The 14,029-nt window shown below is 57.5% G+C and overlaps 1 protein-coding gene across 10 annotated transcripts in view; it reads left to right on the top strand.

The window, feature by feature from the left end:
- The window catches only part of NFIC (nuclear factor I C), a 112,209-nt gene that overhangs the window by 86,525 nt on the left and 11,655 nt on the right, over window positions 1–14,029 (top strand). For 4 of the 10 annotated variants that reach the window (XM_063599769.1, XM_034945087.4, XM_034945086.4 and 1 more), the window contains 4 exons: window positions 5,642–5,767; window positions 9,103–9,287; window positions 10,383–10,536; window positions 13,245–13,330. In XM_063599769.1, coding sequence (XP_063455839.1) covers window positions 5,642–5,767; window positions 9,103–9,287; window positions 10,383–10,536; window positions 13,245–13,330 — 551 coding nt within the window. The remainder of the gene's footprint in view (window positions 1–5,641; window positions 5,768–9,102; window positions 9,288–10,382; window positions 10,537–13,244; window positions 13,331–14,029) is intronic. The other 6 variants (XM_063599771.1, XM_063599773.1, XM_034945091.4 and 3 more) reach the window with 2 other exon arrangements.

Genomic DNA, 14,029 nt, shown 5'->3' on the forward strand with positions numbered 1-14,029 from the left:
GGGAGGCCAAGGCTGGAGGATCGCTTGAGCCTAGTAGTTTGATAACATAGGGAAACCCTGTCTCTACAAAAAAATACCAAATTAGCTGCACATGGTGGCGTGTGCCTGTCTTCCCAGCTACTCGAGAGGCTGAGTTTGGGAGGATCGCTTGAGCCCAGGAGGTCAAGGCTGCAGTAAGCTATGATTGCACCACTGCACTCCAGCCTGGGCAACAGAGTGAGACCCTGTCTCAAAAAAAAAAAGAAAAATAAAAAAGTCTGCTCCCTGCTCACAACGGAATAAACTCCTAGTGTGGCAGACGGTGTGTAAACCAGGGGGACCCCCAGCTCCTGGGACTCACCTCCTCTCTCCCTCCCCACTCAAGGTGTGGATTTCAATGTGTGCAGCCTCCTGGGACCTCAGCAGGGCAGAGGATCATGAGACGCAGAGTCTCTTGGGGGTCCGTGGAATCCTCTAAGACAGGGGGTTTTACCTAGGGGTGATCCTGCCCCCAGAGGACACTGGGTGACATCTGGGGACATGTGTGGTTGTCACGACTGCAGGGTGGTCCTGGCATGGATTGGGTCCAGGGACACCGCTTAGCACCCTGCAGTGCTCAGGATGGCCCCACCCTAGAGAATGATCCGGTCCCAAATGTCCACAGGGCCCAGAGGAGACCTTGGTGCACTGTCAACGCCCAGTGGTCACTGCTATCCTCATCAGATTCATGCCCTGCATCGGGGCCTCTGAACACTCCACACACTCTGTGTAGGGCCCCTCCTGACCCCAGACCCTAGAGACCCAGCAAGAGTGGGCCTTGGCCCCCTGGGGGAGCTGGCATTTCAGTGGGAGATGGGCTTGTTTGTTGAGCAAACAAATGGCTGCTCCGTCGGGGTGATGAGGGCCTTTTGTCAAATACAGACAGGAGGTCAGATGGGCGTGTGTGTTAAACAGACAGGAGGAAGCTCTGACGGGGGAGCCCTCGGGCCTGCGTCCTCCTTACAGTCAATATTCTCAGATGGGGCATTCAGGATGCGGGGAGGGGCGTATGGATGTGTTCCCTGAGAGGAAAGATGGCCACTGAGATGGGCGGGGGACGCACATGCCCGCTGGCTGAACAGGGAGGTCCCACAGGGGTCCCAGGCATGCCTGCTGAACAGACAGAGTATGCTTGGAGGCAGGGTGCAGAGTCAGTGTCTGTAGAGCCTGCCGGGAGCCTGCCAGCTTATTCTTTCTCGCGGTGCCTGAGCTGCGCTCCCCCCTCCTTCCTGCCCTGCCCTGGCTGCCGCTGGCCCCATCTCAGGAAGCTCTAGCGGTGTCTGCAGGGATGTGGCGGCCGGGGGTGGAGTCTAAGCCAGACTATTTCCATCCAGGACAAGCTGTTCTAGGAAATCCTCCTAAGTGAGCGTCTGACAACCCTAACCTCGTTCCCGCCGTGGCCCTGCGCCTGCAGGGAGCTGCCAGCCCCTGCACACACACACACATGCTTGCACACATGCATGCATGCTCATATATATATGCACGCACATGTGCACAGGCGTGCACACGTATGCATGCATGCTTGCAGACCTGTACATGTGCGTGCAAGCACGCATACATAGACATGAACATGCATGCGCAGGCATACACATACATGCATATATTCACGTGCACACGTGAGTGCACATTCACACACATAGACACGTGCACAGGCATACACACAGATATGAACGTGCATGTACAGGCATACATATGCAGGCGTGCACACGTGCACATATGCTCACATGCGTACACACACATGCACAGACATGCACACATGCATGCAGCTATGCACATGCGTGCAGGCATGCACACATACATGCATGCACACACACACGTGCACAGGCATACACATGCACACACACGTGCCGACAAGACCAGCCTGGCCTCCCCGGCTCCAGGCCACCCTCATTCCTGCCACATCCTCTTGCCCTGGAAAAGCCCGGGCCTGGCTGCTGGGGCCCAGCTTGGTCACAGACTTCATGGCATCCCACTGGGCAGTGGGGCCTCTCTGGGTGGCTCAGCCTTGATGTCCGAGGCCTCAGGAGTGTTCCCCCGTGAGTGTTCACAGGCTGGGCATGAGTGGAGGTGTCATCCTTCCTGCCCCCCATGTGGGTGTCCTGGGTGCCCGCCTCCTCCAGAGCCAGGTGTTCCCGGGTCCCTGGGAACTGCTGACCTGCTTCTGGGGTGTGTCCCAGTGACACCTTCACTCCTCACAGCATGGTGTGTGCAGGGCCATGGGGACAGCTGGTTCCATAACCACAAAAGCAGATGAAGAGCTGCATGTCCCCCCACAGCTGGGTCCTGGATCTGGGCTCCCCCTGGGCTGTAGCCATCAGAGAGGACGGAAGTTCCCTGAGTGGTAACCCCATTCGGGGAAGGATGCAGCGATGCTGGGAGGATGGAGGAGGTGGGGACAGGACTGGGGAGGGCCTGTGCCACACAGATGCCTGCAGGTGCCTATGGAACCACCAGCAGGAGACCCAAGACACGGTGACATCCTCACCGTTTCTCATCAGGGCATCACCCGGGGACAGCAGGTCACATCTGGGGACATCCGTGGTTGTCCCCACTGAGGGGCGCTCCTGGCACGGAGTGGGTGGAGGCCAGGGATGCTGCTCAGCGCCCTGCAGTGCCCAGGACAGCTCCCTACAGAGACCGATCTGGCCTCCACAGCAGTGCTGAGACTGAGAAATCCTGCGTGAATTATTTGGAAAATATTGAGTTATGTCACTGCTCACACCAGACACCAGAAGAAGCTCCTGACAGGGCAGATGGTAGAAACCAGGGGGACCCCAGCTCCTGGGATTCACCTCCTCTCTCCCTCCTCACTCCGTGTGGATTTCAGTGTGTGCAGCCTCCTGGGACCACAGCAGGGCAGAGGATCATGGGACATAGTCTCGTGGAGGGTCCATGGGATCCCCTAACCCAGAGGGTCTCACCCACACGTGATTCTTGCCCAGGGTGCTTTTGGTGATGTCTGGGGACATCTGTGGTTGTTACAACCGGGGGTGCTCCTGGCATGAAGTGGGTGGTGGCCAGGGACTCTGCTCAGCACCCTGCAGTGCCCAGGAGGGCCCCACCCCAGAGAACAATCCAGCCCCAGTGTCCACAGTGCCCATCTGAGAGACCCTGGAGGTAAGGAACTCCAAGGGCCAGGTCGAAGGGAAGCTAAACTCATCACCCTGTTTGGATGGTCTCAGTAGATATGTTTTACCTTAAAAGAAATGTAAAAATCCTTTCTAAAAATTCGGCTCCCCAGGGCACGCCTCCCTGAGATTCCATTTCCAGGGACAGGGTAGGGCCCAGGACACTGCATTTCTCAGGCAAGATGTGATCCTTAGCCCTCACTTGAAAAAGCTTCCCTGGGGCCAGGCACTGTGGCTCACGCCTGTAATCCCAGCACTTTGAGAGACCAAGGCAAGAGGATCCCTTGAGCCCAGGAGTTTGAGACCAGCCTGGGCAACATAGCAAGACCCCATCTCTAAAAAAAAAATTGCCTGGACATGATGGTGCATGCCTGTGGTCCCACCTACCTGGGAGGGTGAGGTGGGAGGATCACTTAAGCCCAGGAGGTTGAGGCTGCAGTGAGCCATGATCGTGCCTCTGCACTCTAGCCTGGGTGACAAATAACTCGGCTGGGCGCAGTGGCTCACGCCTATAATCCCAGCACTTTGGGAGGCCGAGGTGGGTGGATCACCTGAGGTCAGGAGTTTGAGACCAGCCTGGCCAACATGGTGAAACCCCATCTCTACTAAAAATACAAAAATGACCCGGGCGTGGTGGTGGGCGCCTGTAATCCCAGCTACTCGGGAGGCTGAGGCAGTAGAATCGCTTGAACCTGGGAGGCGGAGGTTGCAGTGAGCCGAGATCACGCCATTGCACTCCAGCCAGGGCGACAGAGGGAGACTCTATCTCAAAAAAAAAAAAAAAAAAAAAAAAGACACAGCCCCAGAAGGCCAGGCATTTCGGCTCCAGAGCTGGGACTCCACCCCAGCCTCCTGGAAATACCCAAAATGGCCCTCTTTGGGGCTCTGTGTTCCCACTTCATTTTGAAGACAGGGTGAAAGTGTCAAGGGGCACCGTGTCATCTCCCCACTCACCCCAAATAGCAGCAGCAGCGGCTCCTGCAGTAGCTAACATTCTTCCAGCTGGGTGGCTGACGTTCCCTCAGAAAGCAGGGCTGAAGGCATCCTCAGAGAATGCCCCGATGCCCAGGGATCTGGGACGGCCATGGGCTTCACCTGCACAGGCACCCCTGGCCCAATCCTCACAGCTGCCACTCCCACACTGCTCCCGATGGAAATTCCAGAGCTTTACAGAATCCCCTGTTTTATGAAAAGGGGTGGACGTGGCATCTCACCCCAGGTCGCACAGCCTCATGGCCAGCCGGGGTTTGAACCCTGGACCACCTGCTTCCCCCACACCCAGGGGCTTTCCAGGGGGTGCCTGGAGGGGGAGGGAAGCTGACGTTTGGTGGGTGAGCCTCCCTGAGTCCATCCATCAGTTTTTTGTTTGTTTGTTTACTTGCTTGTTTGTTTTTGAGACAGTTTCGCAATTTCATTCTTGTCACCTGGGCTGGAGTGCAATGGCGTGATCTCGGCCCACTGCAACCTCTGCCTCCTGGGTTCAAGCGATTCTCCTGCCTCAGCCTCCCAAGTAGCTGGGATTACAGGCGTGAACCCCTGCACCCGACTATCCATCTGTTTTTTGTGTTTGTGATGGAGTCTTGCTCTGTAGCCCTAGCTGGAGTGTAGTGGCGTGATCTCAGCTCACTGCAACCTCCGCCTCCCAGGTTCAAGCAATTCTCCTGCCTCAGCCTCCCAAGTAGCTGGGATTACAGGCACCTGCCACCACACCCACCTAATTTTTGTATTTTTAGTGGAGACAGGGTTTCACCATGTTGGCCAGGCTGGTCTTGAACTCCTGGCCTCAAGTGATCTGCCCACCTCAGCCTCCCAAAGCACTGGGATTACAGGCGTGAGTCACCGTGCCCGGCCTCCGTCTGTTTCTTCATTCGTTGATTCACTGAGGAAGGTGTGAGGGGCTGAGCTGCTGAGTTGGGGGCTGTTGGGGCTTTTGTCCCAGGTAGCCTGGGAGGTAGTGAGGCCCCTGTCTGCAGAGTGATGCCAGCAAGTCACTGCAGAGGGTGGATGCACCTCATTTTCAGCCCCAGGGAGGCTCCGTTCCTTCCTCCCGTGTGGATGAGGGAAGGCAGAGCTGAGCTGGGGCTTGTCTGTGCGCCCTTAGCCAGTCAGGGTCCAACTGGGCTTCGGATCTGACTGTCTCTGCCCTCCCTGCTGCCTTCTCTAGGGCTCGGGTGACTCCTAGGTGATGGGGCAGCCCTGAGCCTTCCCATTTCTCTGGAAGGAGAGTAGGCAAGGGCCAGGAGCGAGGCCCAGGGGCACGTGTTGATACCCAGCTCTCCATCCCCCGGCTGTGCCGCCCTGGCCAGCCCCTTCTCTGCTCTGAGCCTCCGTTTACTCCTGTGTAATGGGCTCACAGCCTCTCCCCCTCAGGATTCTGGGGGAAGAGGAGGCGGGGTGATGAGGCTTCCTGTCCCTTCGGAGGCTGGCCTTGGGGAAGGTCCAGGGCTCCTGGGGTGTGACCAGCCTGTGACTCTCTCGTCCCATCCCCTCCACAGGCATCTCGTCCCCGGTGAAGAAGACAGAGATGGACAAGTCACCATTCAACAGCCCGTCCCCCCAGGACTCTCCCCGCCTCTCCAGCTTCACCCAGCACCACCGGCCTGTCATCGCCGTGCACAGCGGTAAGCGCCACGGGCCCCTGGCGGGGAGGGGCGGCAGGCCCTCCGATCAGGCCTCTCACAGCTGGGGAAGTCCCACTGGATGTCTGACCATGAGTCCTATTGCTGTAGCCTTCTAGGTGGGCAAAAAACCATAGAGGTGCCGTAGTGGAGAGCGCCCAGGGCCTTGTTCCAGCCCGGCTGAGAGGTGGGACTCAGTCCCTTTGGGCCTCAGTTTCCCCCCGTATAACAAAAGGCTGCAACCTAACTTCACCTCACTCCCCTCACCCCTGTCTCAATCTAATCCCCCCATTCCAACCCCAGACACTGATGGACAGGCAGGATCAGAAGCTGCCAATGAGGCCAGGCACAGTGGCTCACACCTGTAATCCCGGCACTTTGGGAGGCTGAGGCGGGTGGATCATCTGAGGTCAGGAGTTTGAGACCAGCCTGGCCAACATGGTGAAACCCCATCTCTACTAAAAATACAAAAATTAGCCAGGCGTGGTGGCACGCACCTGTAGTCCCAGCTACTGGGGAGGCTGAGGCAGGAGAATTGCTTGAACCTGGGAGGTAGAAGTTGCAGTGAGCAGAGATCACACCACTGCACTCCAGCCTGGGCAAAAGAGTAAGATTCCATCTCAAAAAAAAAAAGCTAGGCTTGGTGGCTCATGCCTGTAATTCTAGCACTTTGAGAGGCCGAGGCAGGCAGATCACAAGGTCAGGAGTTCAAGACCAGCCTGGCCAACATGGTGAAACCCCTTGTCTACTAAAAATACAAAAATTAGCCGAGTGTGGTGGTATGCGCCTGTAGTCCCAGCTACTTGGGAGGCTGAGGCAGGAGAATCGCTTGAACCCGGGAGGCAGAGGTTGCAGTGAGCCGAGTTCACGCCATTGCACTCCAACCTGGGCGACAGAGCAAGACCCTTTCTCCAAAAAAAGGCCAAGTGCAAGTGGCTCACGCCTGTAATCCCAGCACTTTGGGAGTTCAAGGCGGGCGAATTACGAGGTCAGGAGATTGAGACCATCCTGGCTAACATGGTGAAACCCCGTCTCTACTAAAAATACAAAAAATTATCCGGGCATGGTGGCAGGCGCCTGTAGTCCCAGCTACTTGGGAGGCTGAGGCAGGAGAATGGCGTGAACCCGGGAGGCGGAGCTTGCAGTGAGCCAAGATCGTGCCAGTGCACTCCAGCCTGGGCGACAGAGCGAGACTCCATCTCAAAAAAAAAAAAAAGAGAGACATCTCCATCTCGGCCAGGCACAGTGGTTCACACCTGTAATCCCAGCACTTTGGGAGGCCGAGGCAGGCGGATCACCTGAGGTCAGGAGTTCAAGACCAGCCTGGACAACATGGTGAAACCTCGTTTCTACTAAAATACAAAAATTAGCTCGGTGTGGTGATGCGTGCCTGTGATCCCAGCTACTCAGGAGGCTGAGGCACAAGAATTTCTTGAACCCGGGAGGCGGAGGCTGCAGTGAGCCGAGATTGTGCCATTGCGCTCCAGCCTGGGCAACAGAGCAAGACTCCATCTCAAAAAAAACAAAACAAAACAAACAAAAAATCACCTCCCATGGTTGCCATTGGGATTAAGGGGGGTGAATTGTAGGAAGCCTCAAATATTGCTTACCACCCCATGTTCTAGTGATCAACTATTTAGTTCTTTACACAGTCATGCACACAGAGAGGCAGTGCCAAATCAAAGCAGCCATTTGGGCCAGGGGTCAGCAAACGCTGGCCCCCTGGTTGCCTGTTCTTACGAATAAAGTTTTATTGGCAAACAGCCACGACCACGTCTTTGTATATGTCCTGTGGCAGCTCTCACCCTGTCTTGGCAGGGCTGAGTAATTACAGCAGAGACCACGTGGCCAAAAGCCAAAAATATTTACTATCTGGCCAGAGGCTGTGGAGATGGGGGAGTGACTGCTATAAATAGTGAAAATACTAAAAATCACTGAACTGTTTAGAAAGAGGAAAAGGCAGGCACCACAATAGAATATGACTCAGCCATGAAAACGCACGAGGCTCTGACGCAGGCCACCTTGAGGACGTCATGCTCAGTAAGAGAAGCCAGACAAAAAGGCCACACAGCATGTGATCTCATTTCTATGAAATGTCCAGGACTGGCCCAGCCACAGAGGCAGGAAGGGGATGTATGGGTGCTGGGGCTGGGGGAGGAGGTGAGGAGTGACGGCTGATGGAGATGGGATTTCTTTATGTGCTGGAATTAGGCCGGGCACAGTGGCTCATGCCTGCAATCCCAGCACTTTGGGAGGCTGAGGTGGGTGGATTGCTTGAGTCCAGGAGTTTGAGACCAGCTTGGGCAACATGATGAAACCTCATCTCTACTAAAAATACAAAAAATTAACCAGGCGTGGTGGCACACGCCGGCAGTCCATGCTACTCAGGCCGAGGCAGGAGGATCACCTGAGGTCAGGAGGTCGAGGCTGCAGTGAGCCATGATCATGCCCCTGCACTCCAGCCTGGGTGACAAAGCGAGATTCTATCTCTTAAAAAAAAAAAAAAAAAGATCACTATTCAGCCATTTGCAGAAAGAGCTTGCCAACCCTAGATTTATAGTGTAGACTGTGGGGCCAGATGGGCTGGGTTCAAATTCTGGGTCTGCCACCTGATGCCGTGTGGCCCCAGGCAGGTGACACATCCCCTGAAGGCCACCCTGTCATCCTCTGTTTAAAAAAAAAAAAAAAAAAAAAAAGACGGGGCCAGGTGCAGTGGCTCACGCCTGTAATCCCAGCTCTTTGGGAGGCCAAAGTGGGCGGATCACCTGAGGTCAGGAGTTCGAGACCAGCCTGGCCAACATGGCGAAACCCCATCTCTACTAAAAATACAAAAGTTAGCCAGGCATGGCGGCGTGCACTTGTAATCCCAGCTACTCGGGAGGCTGAGGCAGAATTGCCTGAACCCAGGAGGTGGAGGTTGCAGTGAGCTGAGGTCATACCACTGCACTCCAGCCTGGGTGACTGTCTCAAAAAAAAAAAAGGCCGGGCTCAGTGGGTTACACCTGTAATCCCCGCACTTTGGGAGGCCGAGGAGGGAGGATCGCTTGAGCCCAGGAGTTCGAGACCTGCCTGGGCAACATAGCAAGACTCCCACCTCTACAAAACTAAAAAATTAAATTAAAACACAAGGATAATATCACAGCCCCAGTGGGGTTGCCGTGGGAGTCGGGGAATTTGGGTGTCAATGTGGTCAGTGCTGCTGGGTTTTTTTGGTGGTTATTGTTACTAAACGCACTGAGATGCCGGCAGGAATCACACCCACAGACACACAGTCACACGGTCACAGAGCAGACCGGCTGGAGCCCCCAAGTAACCCCCGCTTCCCACTGTCTCCGCAGGGATCGCCCGGAGCCCACACCCGTCCTCCGCTCTGCATTTCCCTACGACGTCCATCCTACCCCAGACGGCCTCCACCTACTTCCCCCACACGGCCATCCGCTACCCACCTCATCTCAACCCCCAGGACCCGCTCAAAGATCTTGTCTCGCTGGCCTGCGACCCAGCCAGCCAGCAACCTGGACCGGTGAGTTGGGCGGGGCGCGTTTGGGCCTCTCCTGGCGGCTCCAGGTGACCTCCCGGGGGCCACGTGCTCACACGAAGGCACAACCTCTGCTTAAAAGGGTCTTGAGGGCTTGGCTCTGAAGTCCCCTCCTCTGTCGTGCTGGGAGGCAGCTGGATTGGGTCAGAATTGAGATGCTTTCGGATGTCAGGGTTTCAGACGCATCATGTCGCACCCTGTGGGGTCTGGGTAGCACCCGTAGGTCCCAGCAACTGCGTGAGTCGTACTCATGTTAACACAAGGCAGGGAGGGACTGGGCATAGCGGCTCACGCCTGTGATCCCAGCGCTTTAGGAGGCCAAGGCGGGAGGACTGCATAAGCCCAGAGTTCAAGACCAACCTGGGCAGCATAGCGTGACCCAGTTTCTACAAAAAAAAAACTTCAAAATGAGCCACGCATGGTGGCGGGCGCCTGTAGTCCCAGCTACTCAGGAGGCTGAGGTGGGAGGATCGCTTGAACCTGGGAGGTCGAGGCTGCTGTGAGCTGTGATTGTGCCACTGCACCCCAGCCTGGGTGATAGAACGAGACCCTGTCTCAAAAAGAAAAAAAAGTTGGGGGGCGGGGGGCAGGAAGACATTGATTACAAAAAAACCACCAAACTCAGTTCAAGCAAGACAGCGTTTGCCAGACTCCACAGGAAGCTTTGGATGTTCAGAGCTTTTCGGACTTTGGAACCACGGGGCAGGCCGTGGATGATGGTGGATGATGGCGTGCTCGCAGTGAATTAGGAAAAATGCGGAGAACCTGCTGTTAGGAGGTGGTGGCACTGTTTGGAAGGAAATCAGTCGAGTTGGCGTGCAGGGGGTTTACAGAGGAGATGCAGTGAGCGTGGCCCCAGTAGTGCCAGGCTTTGAGTGACACCAGCAAGCGGGTGTCCCCAGGCCCCTCCACCTCCGGCCGTCCTCAGACCCACCAAACCCGCCATGGTCACACCCGCGCCCTGGCCCCCCAGCCTGCCACCCCGTCCGGGCCGTGCACAGAGCCGGGGGCGGCCGGCGCCAGCAGCCCGAGGTAGAGGGGGAGCCCACCCCTTAACCACGTGTCTCTCTGTTCCCCCAGTTAAATGGAAGTGGTCAGCTCAAAATGCCCAGCCACTGCCTTTCTGCTCAGATGCTGGCACCTCCGCCCCCGGGGCTGCCACGGCTGGCGCTCCCCCCTGCCACCAAACCCGCCACCACCTCCGAGGGAGGAGCCACGTCGCCGACCTCGCCTTGTAAGCACGCGGGAAGCGGTGCCCTGGTGGGGCGGATGTCCGCAGGGGGGCCTGTCCCCTCCCCAGCCCCACTGCCAGGTCAGAGGTCAGGCCCGACCCTGCGGGGCCTGGCGAGTTTGGTGGGTCTCCGGAAAACAGCCCAGGGGCCACGTGGTTGGGCCCATGTAGGGCTGAGGCAGCCTTAGGGGCTGGCCGGACCAAGCCTCGGGCCAGGGTGAGAGTCCAGGGTCTGTCCCCTTCGCCGAGTCACCTGGGGGACCCCGGTGCCCGCCATGGGCCGTCAGAAACCCTCCCTGGTGTGTCAGGCAGCTGACAGTGGACACGGATCTCACAGTGGCGGCCCGAGGGCCAGACTCGACCCCCAGACTGGTCTTTTGTTTGTGGAGAAAGAGAATCGGTTGTTATCATTTTAAAATCAGGACGTTTTACATAAACATTTCCAGAGTTCTGGCTTCTTGGGGAGAAAGGAGCTACACCAGGCCCAGTTCCTTTGGGTGACCTGGGCTGGACCACACCTTTAGATGGGACTCTCTTCGCCTGTCCACCTGACCCGGAAGCCCCTGGGTTGGCGGCTGCTGCACCTTCTAGATTTTTCCGCTCTCTGGATGTGGTTCTGGGTGGCCGCTGGATGGCCCCTCGGTCCCGGCATCCCTGTCCTGAGGTCCACCCCATTCGTCCGCAGTGGCTCTACCCCCAGACTCTCCCCACGACCCCCATGCAGGCTTGGGTGGGTCACCCACCCTCACAGGGCGCCAGACATCTCTGAACCCAGAGACCTCTCCCCATGGACTCCATCTGCCCCTCACCCCCCTTTTTGAGCATCTCTGTCCCTCACTCTCCAAATGAGACCCCCCACCCCACCCAAGCAGTTGGTGGCCGCGGTTCCTTCTAGGTGCCCTCAGCAACTCTTCTCCCTGCCCCGGCGTTCCTGCCCCCGTCCCCACTGCGTGCCAGAACCCGGGCTGCCTGCCCATAAAAACCGGCTTCTGTTCACTGGCTGGAGGAGATCAGCCCCAAATCCACCCTGGGCTGGAATCCCACCTCTGCAGCTCTCTCACTGTGTGACCTCAGGCAGGTGTCTTCCCCTCTCTGAACCTCAGTTTTCTCAGCTGCAAAGTGGGTTTGCCTTGGTGCCCAATTCGCAGGGCAGTGGGGGACAAGCCAGTGACATGGGTCAGGGAGGCAGAGAGGACATTCCATGTGGCGCCTGATGCTGCGTGGTGTCAGGCAGCTGTGGTCATTCTTGCCAGCTGTCCCTGCCTGCTCATCTGTGAAATGGGAGCGTTGACTGCATAGGATCCAGTCAGGGCTCAGTGGGATCATGCCCAGAGCCTGGTATTCAGTAGACACTTAATAAATGCAGGATACTGCGTAGGATCCACTCAGGGCTCGATGGGATTATGCTCAGAGCCTGGCATACAGCAGACACCTAATAGATGCAGGATACTGTGTAGGATCCACTCAGGGCTTGGTGGGATTATGCCCAGTGCCTGGCATACAGTAGACACTTAATAGATGCAGGATACTGCGTAGGATCCACTCAGGGCTCGGTGGGATTATGCCCAGAGCCTGGCATACAGTAGACACTTAATAGGTGCAGGATACTGTGTAGGATCCACTCAGGGCTCGGTGGGATTATGCCCAGAGCCTGGCATACAGTAGACAATAAATGGAGGATACTGCATAGGATCCACTCAGGGCTCAGTGGGATTATGCCCAGAGCCTGGTATACAATAGACACTTAATAGATGCAGGATACTGCTTAGGATCCACTCAGGGCTCGATGAGATTATGCCCAGAGCCTGGTTTACAGTAGACACTTAATAGATGCAGGATGCTGCTTAGGATCCACTCAGGGCTCGGTGGGATTATGCCCAGAGCCTGGTATACAGTAGACACTTAATAGATGCAGGATGCTGCTTACTATCCACTCAGGGCTCAATGGGATTATGCCCAGTGCCTGGCATACAGTAGACACTTAATAAATGCAGGATAGGCATGGATTCCACCCCCCTTTCCCTGCACCGGGGCTCTTAACTGCAAATCTACTCGTACTTCTCCCCATAAGCCTCACTGCCTCCAGCTCCCCCCAACCCCAGCCAGGACAACTTGGGGACCCTGCCTGTTGCAGCTTCTTCTCCCCCTACCTGGGTCCCGGCCTGTCTGAGGCCCCCATCCCTGCTGTAGCACCAGGCCGTGAGTTACTCACACGCGGACAAAATAGAATCGCTGAGACTGAAATATAAATACGCACATCTGTATGTATGCACACACCCAGCCCTCCCTCTGCCCTCTCGGGGAGGAAGATTAATAAATAAAACGCCCTCAATAATTCATGCACCCCGCGCGGAGGCAGCCCTCAGTGGCAGGACCGGGCGGGCGCTGCACACCCTGAATAATTCACGGGTGGTTTTGTGAATTACAGAGCCATCCTGCCTTCCCTCTCAGCAGACACCCCGCCCACCTGGGCGATCTCAGCCGTGACCCCCAGGCCCCTCGAGTCAGGATCCCCGCCTCCCAAGGACCTTGGGCCTTTCAGGGGGGCCTGGTTCAACTGGGGGGAGGGCGGCAGGCTCGGAGGCCCCAGGCACTGGGTGCAGAGGCCCGGCTGTGTGACGCCTGGCGGTGGCCACCCTCTCTGGGGCCAGGGCCGCCCCGGCTCCCACAACCCCTCGCTAACGGGCTCTCGGTCTCTCTCCTCCCTGCAGCCTACTCTCCGCCCGGCACGTCCCCTGCAAACCGTTCCTTTGTGGGATTAGGACCAAGGGATCCTGCGGGCATTTATCAGGCACAGGTAGGGGCCGAGAGGCCGGCTGGTGGGGCGGGAGGGGCAGGGCAGAGGGGCCGGCCCGGGGGGCGCAGGGCGAAGAGGGCCTGCTGGGTCCCACGCCACACCCCCGGCACAGGGGCGCCAGCCTCCCACACCCCACCTGGGCCTCGAGCCCCCACCTGGCCTCTCCCTGAGGCCAAATTTCCCTCCACCTTGGTCCTGGGGGGATGGGGTGTGGCCCCAGACTCAGCCTGTGGGGTCCCCAGGAGCGTCTCTGGAGACCATCGTGGTATAGCTATGGGACCAGTGTCATTACCACCTGCTTCCCATGGTATAGATGGGAAAACTGAGGCCCAGAGAGACAAGGGGGTCTGCCCAGGGTCACACAGTGCATCACCCTCCCTCCTCCAGCCTCCATCCCCCATCCACGCCAAGGCCTAGAGGGACCACGGGGTGGCCAGGGGAAACTGAGGCAGCCTATGGCGGGGCGTGGGGCCTCCCAGGACAGCATCCAAGCCCCCACCCCAGGCTTCAGCCCACATCTAAGCCAGTGTGAGGAGTCGGGGCGGAGAGGCTTCGTCAGCAGGACAGACAGGATGGGGCAGGGGCCAGCGTTCATGTTCACGCTAATGTTCATAGTCACGTACATGTTCAGACGGCTGCAGCTGAGTGAGCATGGCCGGGGTCCCACCACCCCTAGAAGGCAGGCAGGCAGGCAGGAGG

This window comes from Pan paniscus, chromosome 20 (assembly GCF_029289425.2).
Source record: "Pan paniscus chromosome 20, NHGRI_mPanPan1-v2.0_pri, whole genome shotgun sequence".
Lineage (NCBI taxonomy): Eukaryota > Metazoa > Chordata > Mammalia > Primates > Hominidae > Pan > Pan paniscus.